The sequence below is a fragment of the Myotis lucifugus genome, unplaced genomic scaffold, assembly GCF_000147115.1.
Source record: "Myotis lucifugus unplaced genomic scaffold, Myoluc2.0 scaffold_422, whole genome shotgun sequence".
NCBI classification, from domain to species: Eukaryota; Metazoa; Chordata; class Mammalia; order Chiroptera; family Vespertilionidae; genus Myotis; species Myotis lucifugus.
The window spans coordinates 475,562-502,366 of NW_005871470.1; the positions used below are offsets into that span (position 1 = coordinate 475,562).

Genomic DNA, 26,805 nt, shown 5'->3' on the forward strand with positions numbered 1-26,805 from the left:
GGAGAGCACAGTGCCAGGGGAGGGGAGGGCAGGGAGAGCACAGTGCCAGGGGAGGGTGGTGGAGAAGTCTCCTCAGCAGTAAGATGTGAACATCTGCTCTTCCCTCTGCCAGCCGGAGAGCCTCGTATCTGGACCCGCACTGGGCGGTTCATGAAGGAGAAACTGGGAAGGGCCTCGCTCAGGGCAGGACGAGCCTCCTGCTGGGATGAGAGTGGACCCCCAGGTGCAGACCGAGACCCAGGGCAGCCCTTCCCCACGCCCCCGTCGTGCTTTGGTCTGGTGTCAGTTGTGGTAAATACACATCACCTAGAATTTAGCATTTAGCCTTTTTCATTTTAACCAATTTTAGGTGCACAGCTCTGTGGCACTGAGTCCCTTCTCTGCTCCACAGCCTTCCCCACTCCATCCGGAGCTCCTTCATCTCCCCAACCTGCACTGGTCGTTGGCGGTCTCAGGCATAGAAGGCTGTCCAGGCAGGACCTCTGTTCCTGTGGTACCAGGTGAACCCAACTGCAAAGGAGCCTGGGAAGAGGATGTGGAGACCCCTCAAACCAGCAGGGAGCTCCCAGACATCTAGAGCAAGGGCTGCTCTGCCTCTGGGAGACAAAGGGCAGGAGGAAGGAAGTGCTTTCCAAGCAGCGGCCTGGTTAGCCAGGGCGACCTGCTGGCTGGGGGCCCCTCTGCCATTTCCTGACCTGGGTCGGCCCAGCAGGCCTTGAGGATTTCAGTAATTGTGCCCAGATACACCCCGAGGACTGTCTCAGTCTCACCAGGATGATTATAATTCTTTAGAACGTGTTAAGGATACGTCCCACTTCACTACTTTTCCTTCTCAGATTTCTAGGTGTACCGCAATTTCACTCACTTAAGGAAATGTAGAATCAGTTGAGCACATTTGAAAGAAAAAATCATTGGGATGAAGGCGTCATTTCATTTCTCCATCAGTTCACGGAGAACTGACGTTTCTGACGTGTTGTCTTCCTTTCCAAAAGCATCTCCATCGGCCCAGCCAAGTCCTCTTGGACCCTCTCAGAGTGGCAGTCACGATGGCTCATGCTTCCTGCACACTTACCAGCACGTGGTTCCCACCCGGTCCCGAGAGCTTGCTGTGAGCCGACTGGCTTCACACGGGGCTGCACTGTGTGTGTGGAAAGTACCAGCACCTCCCCTTCACAGAGAGGAGTGACAGCACGAGAGCTGGGTTGATGTTTTCCTCATGGAAGTCCTGTGTCCATTCTCCTGGGATTCTATGATTTCACTGGAAGTGTGAGTGAGAGGGCTTTTAGGACACCGATTGCAAGGACATGCTCTTTTGACCTGGTCATCTGGTGAAGGATATAAACACATTCCAAATGTTCCACAACCACATGTCTGGAATACGTTCCACTTTGTAAGGTGTAGTATTCCTTTAATGTTCTGCTGCATTTTTAAAAATACATTGTTATTGATTTCAGAGAGGAAGGGAGAGGGAAAAAGAGCTAGAAACATCAATGATGAGAGAGAATCATTGATCGGCTGCCTCCTAAACCACCCCCCATCCTTCCTCGGGGATCGAGCCCACAACCCGGGCATGTGCCCTTGACCAGAATCAAACTTGGGCCAATGCTCTATCCACTGAGCCAAACCATCTAGAGCTGTTCGGCTGTATTTTGTGTACAATGCTTTACTTAAGGTTTGTGCATTAGTGCTCAGGAAAGCTATTTCCTGCTGCCTTAGCAGGTGATATTGGGTTCATATCACCAGAAATGACTGTGAGGCCTTCATGCCTTCTGTTCACTCTCACAACATAAACAGCACCAGACCAGTCAGAGCAGGAAGGTCTTTAAAATCAATCTATTATGTGCCCCTGTAACTGGGCTCTTTTTTGCTTGCTGTTGTTTTTGGAATAGCTTTCACAACATAAAATAGTACTAGTCACAAGACTGTGATCTGAGAGATACTGAACCAATAAGACGGAACTGAGAGTTCAAAACTCTCTCAGGATGAGTGGCTTTAGGACAACAAAGATGGCATTTCATTTTAAAGGGAAAAATGGTGTGGGGACAGGAACAAAGCCATTTGAAAACAATCTCTATCTTAATCTACACAAAGACAAATCTCAGATGATTTGAAATTTATATGAGAAAGTCAAGCTATTAAAGTTCTAGATGAAAAATATTGGGTCTAGTCAAACCTTGGTCCTCAAACCAGGTTGTTTATAGAAATAATGTCTCAAGTTGTGGAATTTCAGTTCTCTACCTCATAACCCTTTCTTGCTGATACAACAGCATGACAAAAAGTGTCCCTCAGGCCACAAAAAAAGGAGAGGATGTGAGTCAGTTTACCACTAAACCTTGTTTGTTATCTCAGGAAATTGTGCCATGAATATTTTTTAGGGGAGATGTGTGTGTGTGTGTGTGTGTGTGTCTGTGTGTGTGTGTGTGTGTGTGTGGAAGGGGGTTGCTTTTGTTGCTGATGAAATGGACAATTAGCACCATTTTAAAACATAAAGAGGCATCAAGAGTGCTACTGTTGCTAAGGGTGTGAAAGAAGCAATGACCACAGGCAGTTGAAGAGGCAGGAAAACTGGCTGATTTGGGTGAAGGAAAAACAGTTCGCCCGTGGCAGCATTTCCCGGCAGTGACATGTGACCAAGCGAAGATGCCACAGGCTGCCCTGAAAGACACCCCTGGACCAGTGCTGAAGGGGGTGGTTTGATAAATGTAAGAAAAGACGTGTTTGTTCATAGGTTAAACGGTGCGTTAGACACGTACCGTATATAAGAAAGGTTAAAACGGAATCATTTTGGAGTCTGGAATGAGTTAATTCCATTTACATTATTTGTAATAGTAAAATATGATTCAGTTTTCAAACAAATCACTCTTGAACAGCCTTCCAGAATGAATGAAGTTTGAGAACCAAGGTTCTACTGTAAATCATTTTCTAATTTTTCTTTGGAAATCAAGTAAATTTGATTCATCAGAATCTGAATGGCAAGTGTGTCCAAAAACTAAAAGATAACTGTGAAACTTGAGGAAAAAGCATGAACAACAAATATGAGACAGTAGATGATGTCCTGGTTATATAAGGTTCTTCAAATTCACTTAAGGAAACCAGCAACCAAATAGAAAACAATGGGCCAAGGAAACACAGAAACTTCCTCAAAAGAAAGACAGATGGCTCTAAAATTATGAAATGGTGCTCAACCGCACTAAAATAAAAAAACTCATGAAAATTAAATTTTATCCTATCATATCATAGATTACTCAAAAGTTTGACAATAGCCAGTGATGGTAAAAGTGTTCAGCAATGACTTTTCTCACAGACTTTTGATGTACATAAATTTAAATATATATAATTTTTTACCCAAAATTTTTACTTCCAGGAAAAAGTACTAAGAAAATAACTGCATATTTGTGCAAAAATCCATCATAAGTGGTCCAAGGCACTTATTATATATCATTGTTTATATTCACAAAAAATTTGGAACTACCTTAAATATTTATCAATAAGGATTTAGCTAAATAAACCATGGTGCTCTTATATAATTTATTTTTATTAAGTCATTAAAAATGATCAAAAGGTTCATCTCTATTGACATGGGAAGTTGTCCACAACATATGATTCAGTGAATTAGACAATTTATAAAAGTTACAAAACAATGCCTATACTATGATTTTATGTATACAATGGTGCTGGTGGTTTGTGATTTTTGTTTTTGTGGGTTTTTTTTGGTATCAGGTAAGGGTAGGGTCTGGATCAGGATGGTGTAGAGAGAATTATAGGACCCCGACCAGACTATCTATAGTGATTATATCTTGGTTTGGGGGTTTCAAGTACTTTTAACTTTCTTTTTATTCCTTTCAATACTGGTTGATTTTGTTTTTATATCAAACAAGTTTTAAAAGCAGAAATAAAAAGTTTAATTTTAAAGAATAATATATTCACTTTTCAAAGATTTAATTCTAAAATCCTATATATGCCCACCGGCATGGCTCAGTGGTTGAGCATCTACCAATGAACCGGGAGGTCATGGGTTCAATTCCCGGTCAGGGCACAAGCCCGGGTTTTGGGCTCGATCCCCAGTAGGGGGTGTGCAGGAGGCAGCCAATCAATGATTCTCTCTCATCATTGAATTTTTTATTTCTTGCTCCCTTTCCCTCTCTGAAATCAATACAAATATATAAAAAAATAAAATAAAATCATATATATTTAGGTTATTTGAATTTCAAATGTGATTTAAATTCTTGAAATTTTAGGAAAATTTAAATTGATATGCATGCGTGTGTGTGTGTGTGTGTGTGTGTGTGTGTGCGCGCGCGTGCACGCATACAGATATTAAAAAGGAAATGTTTAATCAGTAAATTTGATGAAATTATTTTAGTAAAATTTAACCAACTTTGGAGAATTCTGGAAATTTTTAAACCATGGGTGACTGTGACTTTAAAAATGTGCCCATTTTTTTGTTTTTCTAAGTCAGGGGTTAACAAATTAGGAGCCTTGGGCTATATTCGGTCTGCTGTCTGTGAACTGAAAATGGTTGTTACGTTTTTAAATGGCTGAAAAAATTAAAAGAATATTTCATGACAAGTAAAATGATAGGAAATTCAAATTTCAGTGTCCATCAATAAATTTTTGAATTAGATTAATAAAATTTTTTTTTCTCTCTCTCTTTGTCTCTCTCTCTCCCTCTTTTTGGTTCTAGAAGTACCTATATAATATTCTTGATTTTTCATTTTGGCCCCCAAGCCCCAAAATATATATCATCTGGTCTTTACAGAAAAGAGGACCAGCAGCCAGACACGCAAGTCACCTTCGCGTGCAGCAGCCTCCCCATCTCTCCTTGCTGGCTGAGGATGGCTGTAGGGAAAGGAGAGGTAGCGGATGTTTTTGGCACCGGCCTGTAGGGAACAAGCAGAAATAAAAGCAGAGTTAGCTACTGCGATTGGAAGTTCCACGTGGCAAACAAAGTGAAGGACACAGACTTATACTGTGGCAGGTTTCTTGGATCATTGGCTTTCAGTTATTTTTGTCTAAAAAACCCAGAATGCTTCAGCCTTTAATATGCTGTGTATTTGCTTTCCTTGTCATGATAAAATAGACCATTACAAATCTCTCAAAGTTATTCCCACAGCCTCACTGAGATTAGGGTGGAGAGGAGGGTCTACCCCAGACGCAACTGCATCCATTGGTCGCTTTGATAGGGCCTCAAATAGAATAGCTCAGATGCACAGCGGGTGATATGGAAATAAGGTCCACGTGTCTTGGCTAAAACAACTTCTTCGCGGGAGAGGTAAGCTTCCTAGAGCCAGGGGCGCTGGTTCCCGGAGGTGCAGGCTCCTTCAGTCCTGGCCGCCATGGAGTCCGGTCCAGACTCAAGGCACAGCGTGCGCTGCAGTCACTTACCCCTCCTGGAGGAGAGAGCCCTTGGTTCCTAAGGTCCTGGACTCCCAGAGGGATACCTGAGCATGTGTCCTGTCCCCACTGCGTTTGCATCTCTCTGCCAACAAGGCAGTGGTTTTGTTTGTTTAAGTGTCAGTGGTAGTCACCCAGGAGGCCCTGTCCTGGGATGAGCCAGCTCTTAGGTGTGTCCACCTTACAAGCCACCCCTTACCGGCTTTCCCCATGGCAGGCTGTGGCCTTTCCTCATACTCTCGCGTAAGGTATTCTGGCGGCGGATCAGGATCTCTTTAGCCTGCTTCTCAACTGTTCGGGGTTTGAGGTTGTATTTGTTATAGGACGGTGTCTGCAGAAAGAGGAACATCAAATACGAAAGAAATCTCCAGTTTAACTGTCAACCTCAGGAGCTATAAAAGTATCACAAATTGAGACTACTAGAGCAAGAAGACACCATGCAAGCCATCTGAGCATTTTCCTCAATTACAGGGGAGCAGGCTGTGGCCCCCAAAAGAAAAATTTGTGACTGAGGCCACCCCTATTGGGCTCCTGTGGTTGGAGTGGTGCCTCCTGGCTCACAGAGTGGTGCTCTCCACCTGTCCTGTCCCTCTGTTACCCTTGCAGGTACCCCCAGTACTCACAGACTTGTGCTGCCCCATATACACACTTTCTTTCCTAGTGTTTTTTATACTAGGCCAGTGGTTACTGAATTTAATGAATCAGGAAAATGTCAGAACTCTGTTGGGAATTTTTATAAGGTTGCTATTTTTTAATTTTGCCAACTAAAGATACATTTAAAAAATCAACCAAATACATCATCTTAGATAAAGAAACAGATCCAGAGACAGAGAAGCATCAACCAGACCATCAAACCTCAGAGGGAAGGCAGGGGAGGGTGGAGGTAAGGGGGAGAGATCAACCAAAGGACTTGTATGCATGCATATAAGCCTAACCAATGGACACAGACACCTTGGGGGAGTGAGGGCATGAGCGGGGGTGGGGTGGGGGGGTCAATGGGGGGATGAGGACACATATGTAATATCTTAATCAATAAAGAAAATAAAAAAAGAATAGTCCTTCAAATTGAATCAATTTAGCTTTATGAAAAATTACTTCCTTGTCCTTATCAAGGCCAGTAAAAACCTCTGTTGAACCATAGACCAACATCAGTCCTCCGATGTTTACAAAGTGCTTAACTGGAACTTCTTCTCTCCTTTCTTTTCACTCAAAGTTACCAGTGAATATCCTTTTTCCTGTGGGTTAGTAGGTTTCTTAAATAATAGGATCAGGACTGAAGATGCGATCACTCTTGGCTAACCAATGCTTTAATAGAATATTCGATTTAATAGCAAAAGAGCAAATGTCTATGTGCCAGGCGCCATGATAGACATGAAACTTAAAAAAAACGGTTAAGTTAGAATTATGATCTTCAAAGGCTTCTAGTCTACTGGGGGAGTTATACAAATAAGTATATACTGTTATGTGCTCAGGTAAGTGAGAAGATGTTGGGGTGTGCAGGGAGTATGGAGGACAGGCAAAAGGCAATCAGTTGTCTAGTGTTTGTATTTTAGTGTATATACATCCAGTTAAGTATATTTGTGGCCTTTATCATCTATTAACTAAATCACACTTACTTAAGTCTCATAAAAGGACAATTGTCTAAAAATAGTTTCATAAAAAAGGCATAGGTTGAGGGGGTGGGGTGGTCAAGGAAACAAAGGTGAATTAGGAAAGCCAGCTTTCTCTTTATGCTTATGTGAGAACTTTGACAGCCACTCTTGACAAATTAACCAATCTGACAAGAACTTGTCCAAAAAGTTGAATTTTAAAGATAGTTTGAAATGTGGGTTTTTATCCACCATCACTATTGATGGACTTCAACCTAATTATCTATATTATAAAAACCCAGTGGCCCTAATGCCATAACATCCAAAGACTGGTGGGGGTGGGTAGGGTGTGAGTGCAGCGGGGCACGTGCAGGTGGGCGGGGCCATGTGATTTCACACCTGGGCTTCTAGTATTTTATATGTTGAGACATTAAAGAATGACATATAACACTATCATAAAATATTTTTAAAACTAGAGGCCCGGTGCACAAAAATTTGTGCACTCGGGGAGGTTGCTCAGCCCGGCCTGTGCCCTCTCGCAGTCTGGGACCCCTCTGGGGATCTCCACCTGCTGGCTTAAGCCCGCTCCCCAGGGGATCAGGCCTAAGCTGGCAATCAGACATCCCTCTGGCAGCCTGGGAGACCTCGGGGGGATGTCCACTTGCCAGCGGGGAGCAGGCCTAAGCTGCAGTTGGATATCCTTAGTGCTGCTGAGGAGGTGGGAGAGGCTCCCGCCACCACCCCTGTGCTGGCAGCCATCAGAACCCTCACACCTAGCAATAAAGAATCCACCAAACAACTATTAGAAACAATAAACAGATACAGTAAAGTTGCAGGATACAAAATCAATGTAAAAGAATCCATTGCTGCAGTACAACCAGCATATGCTACAAGGTGCGCAATGACTGTTTGGTATTTTGATGCAGATAAGAGAGCCCGAGCTAAAGTAAAATATCAAACAGGTGTAAAAGGTGTGAGGGTTCTGATTCGATCAGTAAAGACATCTTGTAGAGAGACTTTGATCCAGCAATACCCTCCTTCACCTCCAATGACTGTTGACGCTGTTTGTTAACTTGTGACTACAAATAAATGGGATAAAGAAAAATAGACAACCAGTTGGTATTTTAATAAGGAAACAGAAACAACCTTTTTGTGTTGCATCAGAAAGAAGATTTGATCGTGTGGCTTTGTACTGCATGACTGACTCCAAACCTGTGATTGCTTATGGAAGAATATAAGCTACCAGCTGAGAATGGTCTCTACCCCTGGACCTGATAAGTGCCCTAGGTAGCATTGTTTCATTCTTACATTTTGTCAGATCTGCCATCTAGCTGAGTTCATTTAATCTCTCCCTTTTTTTTATATAGTCAAGTTTGAATTTGAAGTAATTTTTGTAAAATCAGGTACAATTTATCAAAACTGAATTGAGAAAAAATTACAGCATTGTCCCCCAAAATAGCATCAATCTAGTTTTGTAAACCTCTTCGTACTATTAAATTTTGCCCTAAAAAAAGGTCCATTGCCTTTTTGTATGCTAACAACAAAACTTCAGAAAAAGAAATTAAAAAAAAAATTCCTTTTGCAATTGCAACCAAAAGAATAAAATACCTAGGAATAAACTTAACAAAGAACATGAAAGGCCTATACACTGAAAATTACAAAGCATTATTAAAAGAGGTTGAAAAAGACACAACAAAATGGAAAAATATTCTGTGTTCATGGATTGGAAGAATCAACATAGTTAAAATGGTCATATTACCCAAAGCAATATACAGATTTAATTCAATCTCCATCAAAATCCCAATGTCATTTTTTAAAGAAATAGAATAAGAAATTATCAGATTTGTATGGAACCACAAAAGACCCTGAATAGCCAATTCAATCCTGAGAAAAAAGTACGAAGCTGGAGGTATCAAATTATAATATTACAGAGCTACAATAATCAAAACAGCATGGTATTGGCAGGGAAACAGACACATAGATCAATGGAACAGAATAGAGAGCCCAGCTATAAAACCACATGCATATGGACAGATAATTTTTGATAAAGGAGCCAGAAGCACACAATGGAGTAAAGATCGTCTCTTCAATAAATGGTGCTGGGGAAACTGGAAGGCCACATGCAAATGAATGAAGCTGGACTACAGTTTGTCCCCATGTACAAAAATTAATTCAAAATGGATCAAAGACCTGAATATAAGACCCAAAACAATAAGTTACATAGAAGAAAATATAGGTACCAACCTTTTGGATCTTGGTCACAGAGAACATTTTATAAACTTGACCTCAAAGGCAAGGGAAGTAAAGGCAAAACTAAATGAATGGGACTATATCAAACTCAAAAGCTTCTGCACAGTAAAAGAAACTGACAACAAAACACAGAGGCAGCCACCAGATGGGAGATGATATTTGCAGACAGTAGCTCCAACAAAGGTTTAATTTCCAGAATATATAAAGAACTCATAACACTCAACACCAAACAAACAACCCAATCAAAAAGTGGGTAGAGGTCATGAAAATACCATACACCTCTCCAAGAAGATATATGAACAGCCAATAGATATTTAAAAAGATGTTCAATCTCACTGGCCATTAGGGAAATGCAAATCAAAACTACATTGAGATACCACCTCACACCTGTTAGAGTGCCCTTATCAAGATAAGCAATGACAAGTGTTGGAGAGGCTGTGGAAAGGGGACCTTCATTCACTGCTGATGGGAATGTAGATGGTACAGCCACTATGGAAAACAGGCTGGTAATTCCTCAAAAAATTAAGAATTTGACCCAGCAATCCCACTCCTGGGTATACACCTGAACACCTCAAAACCATGCATTCGCAAAGATATATGCACCCCTGTGTTCACTGCAGCATTATTCATGGTGGCCAATACATGCAAACAACCAAAATGTCTTGCGATAGAGGACATGGTCCATATACACAATGGAGTACTACTCAGCCATAATAAAGGATGAAATAGCACCATTTGCAACAACATGGATGGGCCTTGAGAACATTATGCTGAATGAAATAAGGCAGTCAGAAAAAGCTAAGAACCATATGATTTTACTCATATGTGGGATATAAACCTGAAACTCATGAATACAAACAGCAGAGTGGTGGTCGCCAGAGGGAAGGCGGTTGGGGGTGAAGGGAGCCCTAATATATGGTGATGGAGGATCCAAGGTGGTGGCCGACAGGACAGCAGTGAAGAAGAGAGTGTGAGTGAGGGAGGTAGCGAGAGGGGAGTGTGTGGACATGTGGGGCATGTGTGTGTGTGAGTGAGGGACAGTTATATTCCACAGGACTGTCGGGGGCTGGTGGACCAGGCTCCCCTAGCTGGGCAGCTTCTACTGCTGCTGAAATCTCTCTTGGAACAGCTGGCTCTGCCACAGAGACCGCACCATCTTGAAGGGGAGAGTGGCTGTGACTGGAAGCCCAGCCTCACCTCCACCCGGGGAGACCTGGGACACCACCTGGGACCCTACAGCCACATCAGCCAGGGACCAGCTGCCTCTGCTGTGAACCCACGAACACCAAGACTTCAGCCTCCCTGGCTACAGGCTCCTAAAAAGTTTGTCCCGGGGGGGGGGGGGGAAGGGGGGGGGAGACAAAATGGCAGCCAAATATGTGGTCGGGTTCTGAGCCTTCTCATAGAGCAGATAGAAGAAACAGCTGAATCGAATAACATCCACCCATAATTGGCAAATTAAACACAGCTGGAGAGACAATCCATGAACAGAAAGGTCAGAGGTCACCTAGAGAGCAGTGGGCCTGGGGATCTGAGCTGGAGGGAGAAACGCGGGCAGCCTGGACTGCGCTGCACCAAATCTGCGTCCCTTGGGGACAGGGCAGTGCTTGACTGTGGAAGGGGGTCCACAGGGCTGCTGGCAGCTGGGGACTCTAGATCTAAGCCCACAGTTGTGGGAGGCTGTGCCCAAAACAGCAGCCTGAAGTTCTGCACCAGCCACACAGTGCTGGAGGGAGAGAGATGGGCAGTGATGTGGTTGCTCTGTCTTTATATTTTCCTTGCTTTTACTCACTAAACCCAGTGCATAGGGTCTTTCAATTACAAACACTCACCAAGGCTGCGGTGCAGGGGAAGGTGGTTTTGTGGAAGCTGGGGAGCAAAATAGGGAGAGATGATCAGGAAGCCAGCTCTGGAACAGTCTGTCCCTCCAACCCTGAACAGACAGTTTGCTCCTAAAGACCAGGCCCCTTCTAGCAGTGTAGCCTCACCCAGCCTTGAGCTCAGCAGGGAAACAAAGATTCTAAATAATGGGATGAGGGGCCATTTGGTCCTGGAAACTAATACAGAAACACCGCCACCTAGAGGCCATGTCAGAAATAGATGCTTATGTAAATACGACTGGAAGGCAGAAAAACAAAGTGGGTAGATTGATCCCACCTGCCTGAAACCAAGGTTGTGGCGTCTGACAAAGAGGAACAGTGGGTTGCTGGGAACTTCAACATGGTGCTGACTACTTAACAGGAAACAGAGACATGGCAGGCAGAACAGTAGAGAGGGGTCTTAAACCAACCCTCATAGGACATAAAAACTCAGCTGAAGCGAACAAACTTCACTACTTCACATTTTATTTTTTATCTTTTACTTAAGAAACTAAAATTTTTTCTCTTTAGTTTATTTTTAAAATTATTTTTATTAATTATTATTGCTAGAGGCCCAGTGTACAAAAATTTGTGCACTCGGGAGGGTCCCTAAGCCTGGCCTGCACCATCTTGCAGTCCAGAGACTGCGGGGAGTGGGTCTAAGCCACAGTCTGGCCTCCCTCTGCGGGAGGCAATCAGCAGGCTGATTGGGGGATGGTGCCAGCCTTTGAGCAGCTGGCCCTGCCCCTGATCGCCCCACCTCCACAGCCGGTGGCCTCCCTCTGTGGTAGCCTACCTGTGGGCCTATTGCTGTCACCACCAGTGGCCTCCCTCTGCCCGAGGCTACTGGCGGGGTGATTGGGGCACGGCCGCCTGCTCCCTGATTGCTCCTCTGCAGCCGACGGTCACTGCTGCCCCCCCATCATCGTTCCCTCCCTCTGCCTGCTGGCACCTGCCTTGGCTGGCCTGGTGCTGCCCATTCATTGGCCCCACCCCCCACTGACCGGTTATTCTGCTGTTTGGTTGATTTGCATATTAGGCTTTTATTATGTAGGATTATTTTTTTTTACCTTTCATTTTTTTATTATCTTTTTTTGATTAGTGTTCTACATTCTATTTTTATTTTTATCATTATTTTACTCTATCTCAGTTTTTTCTTTATGCCAATCCTTTCTTCCACACTTCTCCCTTTTTCATCCTGTTTCTCTCTGTTCCTGCTTTAATTTTTCTCTCTCTTTCTTTTTACTCCTTGTTATTAATTGATCTTCTTTATCTGCTTTATTGATGCATTACTATTGTAGTAGTCTCTGTTGGCTTCCTCATATGTCTAATTTTCTCTCCCTTGCTCCAAGTCCATGCACACTTCTCTTTTCTCTTTCTTCGCTAGCCAATTTTTGTTGTTGTTGTTTGTTTGTTAGTATTTTTGTTTTTTTATTTTATGCTTTTGTTTTTCCTCTCCTCACTTGTTCTCTTCTGCTACTAATAGCTTAATTAGTTTCACTCACCAAACTCAGGCCTATATGCTCTCTACTCGACTCTTTTCCAAAAATAGATGAATATATAGATAGATAGATTAAAGAAAGGGAAAATTTGTTTTGTTTTTTATTTTTATATAAATACATTTTCTTTTATATATATATTTAAATATATATTTTAATTATTATTTTTAACTAGACGCCTGGTGCACGAAATTTGTGCACTGAAGGGGGGTTGTCCCTTAGCCCAGCCTGCACCCTTTCCAATCTGGGACCCCTTGGGAGATGTCCAACTGCTGGTTTAGGCTCAATCTTTGTGGGATCAGGCCTAAACCGGCAGTCGGACATCCTTCTCACCACCCGGGAGTGCTGGCTCCCAACCGCTCGCCTGCCTGCCTGAAAGCCTGATCACCTCCTAACCACTCCCCTGCCAGCCTGATCAACGCCTAACTGCTCCCCTGCTGATCAGATAGTCCCCAACTGTCCTCTCCTGCCAGCACGATCACCACCAACTGCCCTCCCCTATTGGTCTGGTCACTCCCAACTGCCCTCCCGGCAGTCCCAGTTGCCTCCAACTGCCCTCCCCTGCCAACCTGGTTGCCCCTAACTGCCCTCCCCTGCTGGCCTGGTCACCCCCAACTGCCCTCCCCTTCTGGCCCAGTCACCCCCAGATGAACCTCCCCTGCCAGCCTGGTCACCCCCAACTGCCCTCCCTGGTAGGCCTGGTTGCCCCCAACTGCCCTCCCCTGAAGGCCTGGTCCTGCCCAACTGCCCTCCCCTGCTGGCCTGGTCACCCTTAACTGCCCTCCCTCCCCTGCAAGCCTGGTCACTCCCAACTGCCCTCCCCTGCTGGACCAGTCACCCCCAGCTGAACCTCCCTTGCCAGCCTGGTCGCCCCCAACCGCCCTCCTTGGGAGGCCTGGTTGCCCCCAACTGCCCTCCCCTGCAGGCCTGGTCTCCCCCAACTGCCCTTCCTTCCTTGCAGGCCTGGTCACCCCCAACACCCTTCCCTGCCAGCCTGGTCACCCCCAACTATCCTCCCCTGCTGGCCTGGTTGCCCCTAATTGCCCTTCCCTGCAGGCCTGGTCCCTCCAACTGCCCTCCCTCCCCTGCAGGCCTGGTCCCTCAAACTTCCCTCCCTCCCCTGCAGGCGTGGTCCCCCCAACTGCCCTTCCTTCCTTGCAGGCCTGGTCACCCCCAACACCCTTCCCTGCCAGCCTGGTCGCCCCCAACTATCCTCCCCTGCTGGCCTGGTTGCCCCTAATTGCCCTTCCCTGCAGGCCTGGTCCCTCCAACTGCCCTCCCTCCCCTGCAGGCCTGGTCCCTCAAACTGCCCTCCCTCCCCTGCAGGCCTGGTCCCCCCCAACTGCCCTCCATCCCCTGCTGGCCTGGTTGCCCCCTAACTGCCCTCCCCTGCTGGCCTCATGGCCCACAACTGCTCTCCCCTGCTGGCCTCATGGCCCACAACTGCTCTCCCCTGCTGGCCATCTTGTGGCAGCCATCTTGTGATGACATGGGGGCGCCCATCTTGTGCGAGGGTATGACAATCATTTTGCATATTACCTCTTTATTATATAGGATTATTATTATTATTTTAATTGAGTATTTTGTTTTTTACTTTACTTCTTATACACTCATTACCTTTCTACCTCCTCTATACTGAATCGTGGCCATTCCCCCATTCATTCAATTCCTTTATCTTACCTTCTGGAAATAAGCTCTGCCTCTTCATATCAGCTTCCCTCCTTTTTTTCTAGGTGTTTATTGTTTGCATTTTTTGGATTAGTTATTGGTTTTGTGGAGTTTTCTCCCCATATATGTATATAGTTTTCCTCTTCTTTTTCTTTTCTCTCTTATCTTTTTTCCTTTTCTCAATATCATTTTTATGCTCTTTCTCTCTCCTAATTCTCTTTTCTCTGGTGGTCACCTTTATTTGGGGTTATTGGTATCGTAAATACATTCATGTTTTGTTCCCTGTGTCATGTCTTGTCAAGTTGTATTTTGTGCCTTTTGGTCAATGCAGTAGAGAGTGAGCCACATAACCAGACACCTTGAGAGGAACAAAAATGGGGAGACAAAGAAAAAGCCCCCATATGAAAGAAAAGGAGGAATCACTGGAAAAGGAAGTAAATGAAATTGAGGCAAGCAATTTGTCAGAGAAAGAATTCAGAGCAATGGTCATAAGAACATTGAAAAGGATGGAAGACAAATTTAACAACATGTGTAAGAACCAAGAGGAAATGGAGAAGAACCAGGAAGAAATGAAGAATGACATAGCTGCAATAAAGAACACAATAGAAAGCATCAACAGTAGTCTAGAAGAAGCTGAGTACCACATCAGTGAGCTAGAAGACAAAGTAGAAAAAAATACCCAAGAAGAGCAGCAACTGGAAAAAAACTGAAAAAAACAGCAGGAGAGACTAAGGGAGCTTTGGGATAATGCAAAATGAAACAACATCTGCATAATAGGGGTGCCAGAAGGAGAGGAAACCGAGCAAGGAATAGAAAACCAGTTTAAAGAAATGACAGAAAACTTCCCTGATGTTGGGAAGGAAAAACTCACACAAGTCCAAGAAGCTCACAGAGTCCCAAACAAGATGAACCCCAAAATATCGACACCACGACACATTATAATTAAATTGGCAAACAACAATGACAAAGTAAGAATCTTAAAGGCTGCCAGAGAGACAGAAAGTTACCTACAAGGGTTCTCCCATTACACTATCAACTGATTTCTCAATATAAACACATCAGGCCAGAAGGGAATGGAATGAAATATACAAAGTGATGCAAAGCAAGGGACTGAATCCAAAAATACTATACCCAGCAAGGCTATCATTCAAAATTGAAGGTGAAATAAAGAGCTCCACAGACAAAAAAGTGGCTGAGGGAGTCTATTACCACCAAACCAGCAATGCAAGAAATGCTAAAGAGTCTGCTATAAAAAGAAAAAATAGGAAGGGGAGAAGGAACACAGGCATAAGGAATAAAAATGGCAAAAAACAAGTACCTCTCAATATAACCTTAAATGTAAATGGATTAAATGCCCCAATCAAAAGACATAGGGTAGCTGAGTGGATAGGAAAACATGATCCATATATCTGCTGTCTACAGAAAACCCACCTCAGAACAAGCAACTCAAACAGACTGATAATGGAGGGATGGAAAAAAATTTTCAGGTGAATGGAAATGAAAAAAATCTGGGGTAGCAATACTTATATCTGAAAAATTAGACCTCAAAGTGAAGGCCATAACAAGAGATAAGGAAGGCCACTACATAATACTAAAGGGAGCAATTCAACAAGAGGATATAACTCTGGTAAACATACATGCACCCAATACAGGAGCACCCAAATACATAAAGAAACTTCTGGAAGATATCAAGGGAGAGATCGATAGCAATACAGTCATAGTAGGGGACTTTAATGCCCCACTGAATCACTGGATAAATCCTCTAAACAAAAAATAAGCAAAGAAACATAAATCCTAAATGACTCACTAGATCAGAAGGAATTAATTGACATTTTCAGAACATTTCACTCTAAAGTTACACAATATATATTCTTCTCAAGTGCACATGGGACATTTTTAAATATAAACTGCGTATTGGGACACAGGCAAAGTCTCTTCAAATTCAAGAAGATAGAAATCATAACAAGCATCTTCTCAGATCACAATGGCATAAAATTAGAAATCAACAATGAAAAAATATCAAAGACTAAATAGCATGCTACTAAACAATGATTTGGTAACCAAAGAGATCAAAGAAGAAGTAAAAAGCATCCTGGTAACAAATGACAATGAAAACACAACAATCCAAAATCTATGGGACACAGTGAAAGCAGTCTTGAGAGGGAAGTTCATAGCTCTACAGGCCTACCTGTACAAAAACAAGAAAAATTGTAATAAATTATTTAACCCTACAACTCAAAGAATTAGAAGGAGAGCAACAAGAAAAGCACAGAGGAAGCAGAAGGAAGGAAATAATAAAGCTCAGAGCAGAAAGAAATGACATAGAGGCAAAAAAAAAAAAAAACAATACAAAAGATTAATAAAACCAAGAGCTTGTCCTTTGAAAGGATAAACAAGATTGATGAACCTCTAGCCAGGCTCACCAAGAAGCAAAGAGAGAGGACCCAAATGAACAAAATCAGAAATGAAAGAGGTGAAGTAACAACCTACACCTCAGAAATACAAAGGATTATGAAAAAATACTATGAACAACTCTACTAAAACAAACTGGACAACCTAAATGAAATGGACACATTCTTAGAAAAATACAAGCTTCCAAGACTCAATCAGGAAGAATCAAAAAACCTAAATAGGTTGACAACTACCGAAGAAATTGAAGCAGTGATAAAAATCTTCCAGCAAACAAAAGCCCTTGTCTGGACGGCTTTATAGCGGAGTTCTACCAAGCATTCAAAGAACTAAAACCTATCTTTCTCAGACTATCCCAAAAAATTCAAGAGGAAGGCACACTTCCAAACTCGTTCTATAAAGCCAGCAATACCCTAATTCCAAAACCAGATAAAGATACCCCAAAGAAAGAGAATTGCAGGCCAATATCCTTAATGAACATAGATACTAAAATCCTCAACAAAATTCTAGCAAATCGGATCCAGTATTACATTAGAAAGATCATTCACAATGACCAAGTGGGGTTAATCATGGGGATGCAAGGATGGTATAATATCTGCAAATCAATAAATGTGATACATCACATAAACATATTGAGAGACAAAAATCACATAATCATATCAATCGGTCCAGAAAAAGCATTTAAAAAAATCCAATACCCTTTCCTGATAAAAACTCCCAGCAAAGTGGAAACAGAGGGATCATAACTCAACATAATAAAGGCCATATATGAAAAACCTATAGCCAACGTCATACTCAATGGGCAAAAACTAAACCCATTTCCCCTAAGAACAGGAACAAGATAGGGATGCCCACTTTTACCACTCCTGTTCGATATAGTACTGGAAGTGCTAGTCATACCAACTAGACAAGAAGAAGAAATAAAAGGCTTTCAAATTGGAAAAGAAGAAATAAAACAGTCCTTATTCTCAGATGACATGATACTGTACATAGAAAACCCCAAAGACTCCATAAAAAAAACTACTAGACTTAATAAATGAATTAAGCAATGTAGCAGGATACAAAATTAACATCCAGCAATCTATGGCTTTTTCATAAGCAATAATGAACTTACAGAAAGAGAAAGTAAAAAAACAATCCAATTTATCATTGCACCAAAATGATTATGATACCTAGGCATAAACTTAACTAAGGAGGGAGGTAAAATACCTATACTCAGAAAACTACAGGACATTGAAAAAGAGATAGAGGAAGACATAAACAAATGGAAGAACATACTGTGTTCATGGATTAGTAGAATCAACATCATTAAAATGTCCATGCTACCCAAAACAATTTATAAATTCAATGCAATCCTCATTAAAATGCTAATGGCATATTTCACAGACCTAGAACAAACTCTCCAAAAATTCATCTGGAATAAAAAAAGACCCCGAATAGCTGCAGCAATCTTGAGAAATAAGAGCAAAGTTGTTGGGATCATAATACCAGATATCAAGCTATATTAAAAAACTATGGTTCTCAAAACTGCCTGGTACTGGCACAAGAACAGACATATAGATCAATGGAACAGAACAGAGAACCCAGAAGTTGACCCAAGCCATTATGCTCAATTAATATTTGACAAAGGAGGCAAGAACATACAATGGAGTCAAGACAGTCTCTTCAATAAATGGTGTTGGGAAATTTGGTCAGATACATGCAAAAAAATGAAACTAGACCACCACCTTACACCATACACAAAAACAAACTCAAAATGGTTAAAGGACTTAAGTGTAAGACTGGAAACCATAAAAATCTTAGAAGACTCCATAGGCAGCAAAATATCAGACATATGTCATAGCAATATCTTTACCGATACAGCTCCTAGGGCAATGGAAACTAAGGAGAAAATGAACAAATGGGACTACATCAAAATAAAAAGCTTCTGCACAGCAAAAGAAACCATCAACAAAACAACAAGAAAGTCCACTGCATGGGAGAACATATTTGCCAATGTTCTCTCTGATAAGGGTTTAATCTCCAAAATTTATGGGGAACTCATACAACTTAACAAAAGGACAATAAACAATCCAATTTAAAAATGGGCAAAGGGCCTAAATAGACACTTTTTGGAAAAGGACATACAGAAGTCCAAGAGACATATGAAAACATGCTCAAAGTCACTAATCATCCGAGAGATGCAAATCAAAAAGATAATAAGGTACCATCTTACACCTGTCAGAATGGCTATTATCAACAAATCAACAAAAGACAAGTGCTGGCGAGGATGTGGAGAAAAAGGAACCCTTGTGCACTGCTGGTGGGAATGCAGACTGGTGCAGTCACTGTGGAGAACAGTATGGAGTTTTCTTCAAAAGTTAAAAATGGAACTTCCACTTGAACCAGTAATCCCACTTCTAGGAATATATCTCAAGAAAACAGAAAGGATATATGCACCCCTATGTCCATAGCAGCACAATTTACCATTGCTAAGATTTGTAAACAACCTAAGTGCCCATCAGCAGATGAGTGGATTAAAAAACTGTGATACATCTACACAATGGAATACTACGCTGCTGTAAAAAAGAAGGTACTCCTACCATTTGCAACAACATGGATGAAACTGGAGAGCATCGTGCTAAGTGAAATAAGCCAGTCTGAGAAAGATAAGTATCACATGATCTCACTCATTTGTGGGATATAATGATCAACATAAACTGATGAACAAAAATAGTTCCAGCGACAAGGGGCAGGGGAGGGGGGTTGTTAGGGATCAATCAAAAGACTTGATGCATGCATATTAGCATAACCAATGGACACAGACACTGGGGCGGTGGAGGCTTGCCCTCGGGCGTGGGGGGGGGATCAATGGGGAAAAAGGAGACATATGTAATACTTTAAACAATAAAAATAAATAAATAAATAAATAAATAAATAAATAAATAAATAAATAAATATGGTGGTGGGACATTTGACTTTGGGTGATGAACACATACATATCTTGTAACATAGAAACCCACACCTGAAACCTATATGATCATATTAACCAGTGTCACCCCAATAAATTTAATAGAAAGGAAAATAAAGCGTATTGAAATTCCGAGTGTGACCTCATCATTTAGGCCAGCCCAGGGACTGCCCATCAGTCTGTGACTTATTCTCGGGTCTGGGCGAAGGCTGATGTTTTCCCGTGTAATGTGGAGTGTTTCTCAGTGTCCATCCCCACTGCGTTCGCAGCACTTCTGCTGCAGTTGTTCCCCTGAGAATCTCCAGGGGTGAGTTCTTCAACTCCCTCCCAGTGAAGACCTTGTCCTAGATGTGCTGAGCGTATAGCTTCAAACGGGAGTAGTCGAGTGGTCCTAGGGAGAACAGAGCCCGCAGGGCCTGCTGTTTCAGAGCCACTGCATCCTAGGATCCTCCAGAGTCCAGCCCTGTGCTCATCCGGCCCTGCCCAGATGGGACTCCTGACTCTCAAGGTGGCCTCTTCCAAGAAGGGGACTGTGAGCTGTGTGGGGCCTGGTGACCTGTCACCAGGCTGGAGGGCTAAAGATGTCACCTTTTGTGACAATCCTCAAAACTGTAGATTGCCCACTAGGAACAAAGCAGTCAAATGGCTGTTCTGGTGGCACCTTTAGAGCTCTATTTCCTCCACGAGAGCAAGAGGACCGTGGAGGAGGTGAGGAGTCACATGACCTAGAAAGAGAGGAAGTTCCACTCTCTCAAAGTAGCAAAGGTGGAGGCAAAAGCCCCCTTGGAGGCTTGGAACTCCTGATGTTTATTATTTGTGGTTCCCCGTGTGACTTTCCACACCCACCTGCTTATGTGGGGACAACAAGGCAGGCGCAGCCTGGGGGAGATCCCAGAGGACACTGGACAGGCACCCTGATAAACGCAGGCGGTGGCTCCCTGGTAACTGCTCACGGAAGCAAAGGGAGCTTGGCAGCTAGCCTCCGTGTGGACCGCTGCAGACCCAGGGCTCCGTCTCCATTTCTGGAGCCTTCCCTAAATCCAACCTCTTCACCCTGGGGAAAGGCTGAGTTCGAGGCAGGCTTTGGGCTCTGGCTCTCATATAGCCCACATTCTTTAAACCAGGAAGTGCTTAACTATTTGGCAAAGGCAGAATGTGATACTCCACCAAACAGTTTCACTTGGAAGGAGTGGGAGCTGCCGCATGTGCCCTGAGCGAGCTAGGTGGCTGCTCCGCTGTGTTCCTTCAGCAGGTGCAGAGACCGCGTGACACAGCCCTTCAACCACTGCCCTCCCCGCAGGAAGCTAGAAGCCCTCTGCCCCGTGCCCTGTGAACTGAGCCCACCTGGGAGGAGTGCGGGCAGCAGTCAGAGGGCCCGGGCTCAGGTGTTGTTCTGTGACCTTCCACAGTCAGGTCAACAACTCCCTGTTTTCTACTAGATCATTTTTTCGGTCCCATCAAGACTGATTGATGACATATTCCCCAAAACCAAGGCCCTCATAAACAACTCGTTTATACTCATACTCAGACTTGGGAAGTTCAATCGAATCCTCAAACTCAAACTCCTATGAGAGGACGCAGGTGTGCCTCTCATTGGACCAAGTCCAAGTCTCAGAAGAGCCCAGCCACTGGCCTTCCCAAGTGTGGGGTGGACGCTACACCTTTCCCCAAAGCTGAGAATTAACAGGCCCAAGACAGCTCCTTTTTATTGTGAAGGCTTTCAGCATTCTCGCCAAACCCTCTCAGCTTCCTGAGCTCCGCTGCAGTCGCTCAGCTGGAGGCAGCCACCTCGGCCTGGGCTGTCCTGTCTGTGGCGGCTGCTGGCCCCACATTTGCCCTCGGAGGGAGGGGCCTGACCCCTGCAACCAGCCACTGGATTTTCATTTCTTTTCCTACTACAGGTTCCAACTCTGCAGCAGAAGCATAACAATTAGCGCTCTGTTCTCCACACCAAGCAGGGAGCAGTTGTCCAGCAGAAAGGCTGCTTAGAGCGGAGGGTGAGGCAGGGGTGACTGGAAAGACGGCCCTGGGATGCCAGCAGCAGCCAGCCCGGCAGCCATACTCACCCTCTGCCGCACTTGGTACATGTTGTGCGTCAGAAGGTCCCTCATGGACGCCACGTCTTCAGGGGAAAGCCTCTTGGTTCCCTGTGTCCGCTGGGCCCTGGGACCATTGGAGAAAGGCAGGCATTATTTTCCCATCTTGGCGAGGGAGACTGAAAGTATCATGGACTCGTGGGAGTTCCAGAAGCTTCTCAGCAGCCGTGAGAGGGCATCGCATGTCTTGACTCACACTTTGAAAATAGTTTCTTTCTATGCCTTTGAGCTTTTATGTTGAAAATATAACTCATTTTATTCCCTTCATATCTGCTACGATCAAACATGTTTGTAAAACACAAAGTCAATGATTGGAAAATAAAAATTTTAAAAATACTATAAAATGCAAACTGAATATTTTACTATTCGATTCAACAGCAATAAGACTCCCCAGTCAAGGCTGTTCTTGACCTGACCTGTGCTTGTTGTGGGTGTGAGCCACACTCATGGGCAGCGCTTTCCACATACCACCTTTCAGCAGCACTGAGCTAAGAGCTTTACCATGTTATGCGTGCCTTTATGAATACCTCTACCTTGGGATTGTTCCTTTAGGAATTTTATCTTCAGTTAAAGGACATTGTAAGAAACTAGTATCATATTTTACAAGGAGAATTGGGACGTTTTCATCATGAAAAAGCCAGCTCAGTTCTGAGACACTGGGACTCTGTGAGATTCTTGAAACAGTTGACTGCTCACTGCCTCCGCACAGACCAGATCCCCACTGTTTCCTTCATCCTGAGTCCCCCTGGCCACCGCCCTGAGGGCTCAAAAACTAAGTCATACTCAGGTCAGCCTCAATGCACAATTGTCCTCTGAGGGTTTCCAAGTCATGACATCACATTGAGAAATGTATCTGATTTCAGTCATTTGAATTTAGGGGAGGTAATTTCTATTACTATTGCACGAGTAATGTATGTTCACTGCAGAACATAAGAACTAAAAAGAGAGCACTAAAGGAATTAAACCCCTCTGTTAATACTATTTTCTCCTGTTTTAATACTACTACCTTAACACTTGGTATAAACCCTTACAGAGTTTTGACTTCTTTTTTCCCTCTCTGGCTGCAGCACTTCTGAATGTGCTAACAGCTGCTTGCAAAGCAAGTCTTAGGGTAATTGATCACAGAGGTGAGTAGTTACTAGTTTCCAAACAGGCCACTTTTAAACAATTTTCCCAAGCATTGGTAGCTATCTATATATATAAAAACCTAAGTGACCATTTGACCAGCAGCTATGACAAATACTGACCACCAAGGGGCAGATGCTCAAGCACAGGCATGGAAACATGAAACAGACTGATAAATCTCAAAGGGAAGAGGGTAGGGGGAGGGCAGGAAAAGATTATCCAAAGATCTTATATGCATACTAGAGGCCCAGTGCACAAATTCTTGCACCGGTGGGATCCCTTGGCCTGGTCTGCAGGGACCGGGCCGAAACTGGCAGTCTGACATCCCCCAAGGGGTCCTGGATTGTGAGAGGGCTCAGGCCAGGCCGAGGGACCCCATTCATGCACCGGGCCTCTAGTATAGCCATAAATAGCAAGGACGTCCTGTAAGTAATTTTCAATTGGTAAGAGTGTTAAAGATGTGACTACTGGCCATCACAGTATGCCAGGGTGTGCTGAGCAATGCTGTCTGCACACTAACTAATGCTCTTTCTACAGTATTGCTGAACCAGAGTCTCCATAGCTTAGCACTACAACTGTCAACACTATTGATATGCAGTTACCACCCTTGGTAAACTGAACATTATCATAAAGACGTTTCAACTTAACTGTTTAAATGTCCTTCAAATAAAATTTATTCTGATTTAGATACACCCACACATTTCAACAATCTGAACACATTCCTGTATTATGGTGGAAGTAATCTATTGCTAAGCAGAAAAAACAGCTAATCAAACAGTTCCATTTTCTGTGTATGCATCATAAAACAACCAAATAGATAGAGTGGATCTAACTTGGCACACTCCTTGGTTTATAACTGACCACGTTAGGAGGGGCCAAGCGTAATTAAAAGTGAGTGCAGGCTGCCGCTGGGTGTGTGGTACAGGCCCCAGGGCATCCTCTCTCGCTCCTCTCATTCATCCACACAAAGCTGCAGCCACAAAGCTGTACAGATGAGCTGCTAACTTGGGCCGGTGACACCGGGAGTTTTCCACATGCCACTCGATTAGCAGAATCACCCCTGAAATACTAACATCACAAGTACAGGGGGGATACAATCCTTAGAAAAATGAAATGTTAATAATTTCTTGGTCAAAAGAAAGAAAAGCTGTAAACTGAAAGATCTTTGTCATTTGAACCTTCACTCATTATCCATAAAAGAATTCTCTGTCACCTTAAACAAAGGTTCTATGGAAATTCCATGGCTATTAAAATCAAATGGGCCCTGACTGGTTTTGCTTGGTGGATAGAGCATTGGCCTGTGGACTGAAGGGTACTGGGTTTGATTCTTGTCAAGGGCATGTACCTTGGTTGCAGGCTTGGTCCTGGCCCTGGTCAGGGCATGTGCGGGAGGCAACCAATCCATGTCTCTCTCTTTCTCTCTCTCTCCTCTCCCCTTCCACTCTCTCTAAAAATAAAAAATATCCTTGGGTGAGGATTAACAAACAAACAAAAATTGAATGGGAAAGTATGAATCTAAATGTATTCAAACAAAAGGTTGACATTTCTCCTAACTTTTTAAAATGCTAGAATAATGTAAAAAGAGGCTTCAATTCCAAGTAATATAGATATAAAATCTGGTAGATGTTATATTCATGCCACAATATTAATTCCCCCCAAATAAAATATTATACCCTGGTTCATTTAGAAGAATCCATCCCCTTAATAGCTTTATGCACAAAATCCCTGGGAAATATGTTAAGATGCCAAAGGCCATGCTCACTGAGTGAACAATGTGCCCAACAGCGTGTGAGCGTGGCTGCCCATGTCTGTTTCTCCCATTACACTATTGGGGTGACCTTTAGGAAGGTCCCCAAGACGGCCAGCATTTGGAAGGAGTGAAGAGTGGCGGAGCAGTCCTGACTCCCCCACAAGGCTCCACTATAGAATGAAAATGGCATTGGGTCTTCATTCCAGAGTCTTTGGCATAAGAATGCATAAAGCTAAATTTATGCCTATCAACATGTGATCAAATAAAAAACATTTAAACTACAATAATTTTATACTTTTTATAAATGACATTAAAATTATTTGGAAATTTTAAAATATAATATTTTTAAGTTGTGGAGTTGTAGTTTGCTATGTCTATAAATTTATAAATATTTCAATAGCTCTAAAATATTAACCAAATAATTTTTAAAGCTTCCACAGTTTTAATCAATTTGAACCTCTATCCTCTGGTATTTCTAAGAGCTTACTACTCACTGGTAAAATGAGATGCCTCACATTAAAATGATAATTCAAGGACATACTCTACCTATTCCATAGGGTTGTTTTGAGGTTCATGTAAAACCAGGGAAAGCCCTGGGAACCACAGCAGTGCAGCGTGCTGTGGACGGCTTCGGTGGGAGGTGCCCCTGAAGCCACAGTTTGCAAATCTGAGCCTCTTGTGGGATAATCGCTTAACTTCCAAAAAAATACATGTGCATTTTGCTGTTTTCATTTTATGCAGAATAATAAAAAGTGAGCTGAACACACATTTCTTTTTCCTATTATTGTGTGAAGGTTTGTTTATTAAGAAATTAGCTGCTTTGATCTTTGGAGCGGAATTCCTTTTTGCTTGGTGTCCGACATATTTCTGATGAGATCAAATAAATGTAACTTCACTACTAAACTTGAATTAAATATAAGTTTAAAAAGCCTCCCCACTGTTCGGGCAATAGATGGAAGCACGTGTCTCTCACCTAGAAGGTTTTCTTACCAATCTTGAGTCAAGGTTTTAAACCTGTCCGGAAAAAAATCATAACCTCAACAGAAGCCCCCCTGCCCACCGCCCCCCCCAATAAAGCTGGCTTAGAATTCCTTCAGGCCAGAAGTGGGGGCCACTGTTTCTGCCAGAGCCATGTAACATGGAGATTCAGGTTAAGTTTTAGCTCAAGGTAGACTGATTGTCACTGAGATAAGCATTCCTAGACCAAGTGCTCACCTAACTGGTAAGCAAACCACAGGAGGAAGTCCCCAGGCCTAACCTGCCGGAGCCTGTCCAGCCTCCCGCTGTGCACTGGGTTAGCGCTCACCCTCCTGTGAGCAGGTCAGAGCGCTCCGGGTGGTTGTACCTCTATACTCGCATAGCTCCCAGGCTTTAGGATGATCAGTGTGTGACCTTGGACTTTATTAATATCCCTTCTGTATTAATGTCATGACCCAGCTCCATGAGGGCAGGACTGCGTCTGCTTTTACATAACAGGTGCCTGAGGAACAGGATTGGGCCCAAAGTGAGGCCCGGCCCAGGGGACACTGGCCTCTGGTAAGAGGGTGCCCCTCCCTACACCTGCCTCCACACCACAGGTCAGCAATCAAGCTAATGGGATTTGAATGCAGTTCGTTAGGAAATAAAGGTCAATGCAAAGAATCCCTGGTGAATGAAGTATCAACCTCTTAAATAAGGACAGGATCGCTATTACTCAATGTTCTTTCTGCTTCAGGCTCTCACCTGGCCTAGCACGCCCGACCAATGCACACACTTGCTAGCTCTTCCTCAGGGAGTTTCCTCGAAGACATGCAATGGGCAGCACTGACACAAACTGAGCAACCTCAAAACAGTCGGCTGACAAATGGGCAGGCAGCTTCCTGCTGACCCGGAGCTCACGCAAGGCCATGGAAGCGAGGCAGGTGCTGCTCACTCACGAGGGGTGAGAAATAACACCCAGATGTTGGTGACAATCTGATTAACTTCTATTCTTAGCTCTTCTCGCAACGTGAGGACATTAGTGAAGCTCATGATCAAGTGTCCTTACCAACTGAGTAGATCAGGTGGAGGGGCTGGGGTTCCTCACCCGAAACAGACCTTCTGATTAATTTGCTCAAATCAGAAGGCATTTCTTAGAAGAAAACTGGGCATCTGGGGGTGGTGGTGAATTAATTCTTGTGATATTGAAGGGGCTCTTGTTAAATGTTAGAGAGTTAAAACAGCTTTAAAAAATATTG

The 26,805-nt window shown here is 43.4% G+C and overlaps 1 protein-coding gene across 1 annotated transcript in view; it reads right to left on the reverse strand.

Moving 5' to 3' along the window:
• The window catches only part of SLC9A4 (solute carrier family 9 member A4), a 66,028-nt gene that overhangs the window by 3,371 nt on the left and 35,852 nt on the right, over positions 1-26,805 (reverse strand). The window contains exons 9-11 of the mRNA XM_014467999.2: positions 21,685-21,781; positions 5,594-5,725; positions 4,793-4,880 (exon numbers count right to left, since the gene is read on the reverse strand). Of these exons, the coding sequence (XP_014323485.2) occupies positions 4,793-4,880; positions 5,594-5,725; positions 21,685-21,781 (317 nt within the window). The remainder of the gene's footprint in view (positions 1-4,792; positions 4,881-5,593; positions 5,726-21,684; positions 21,782-26,805) is intronic.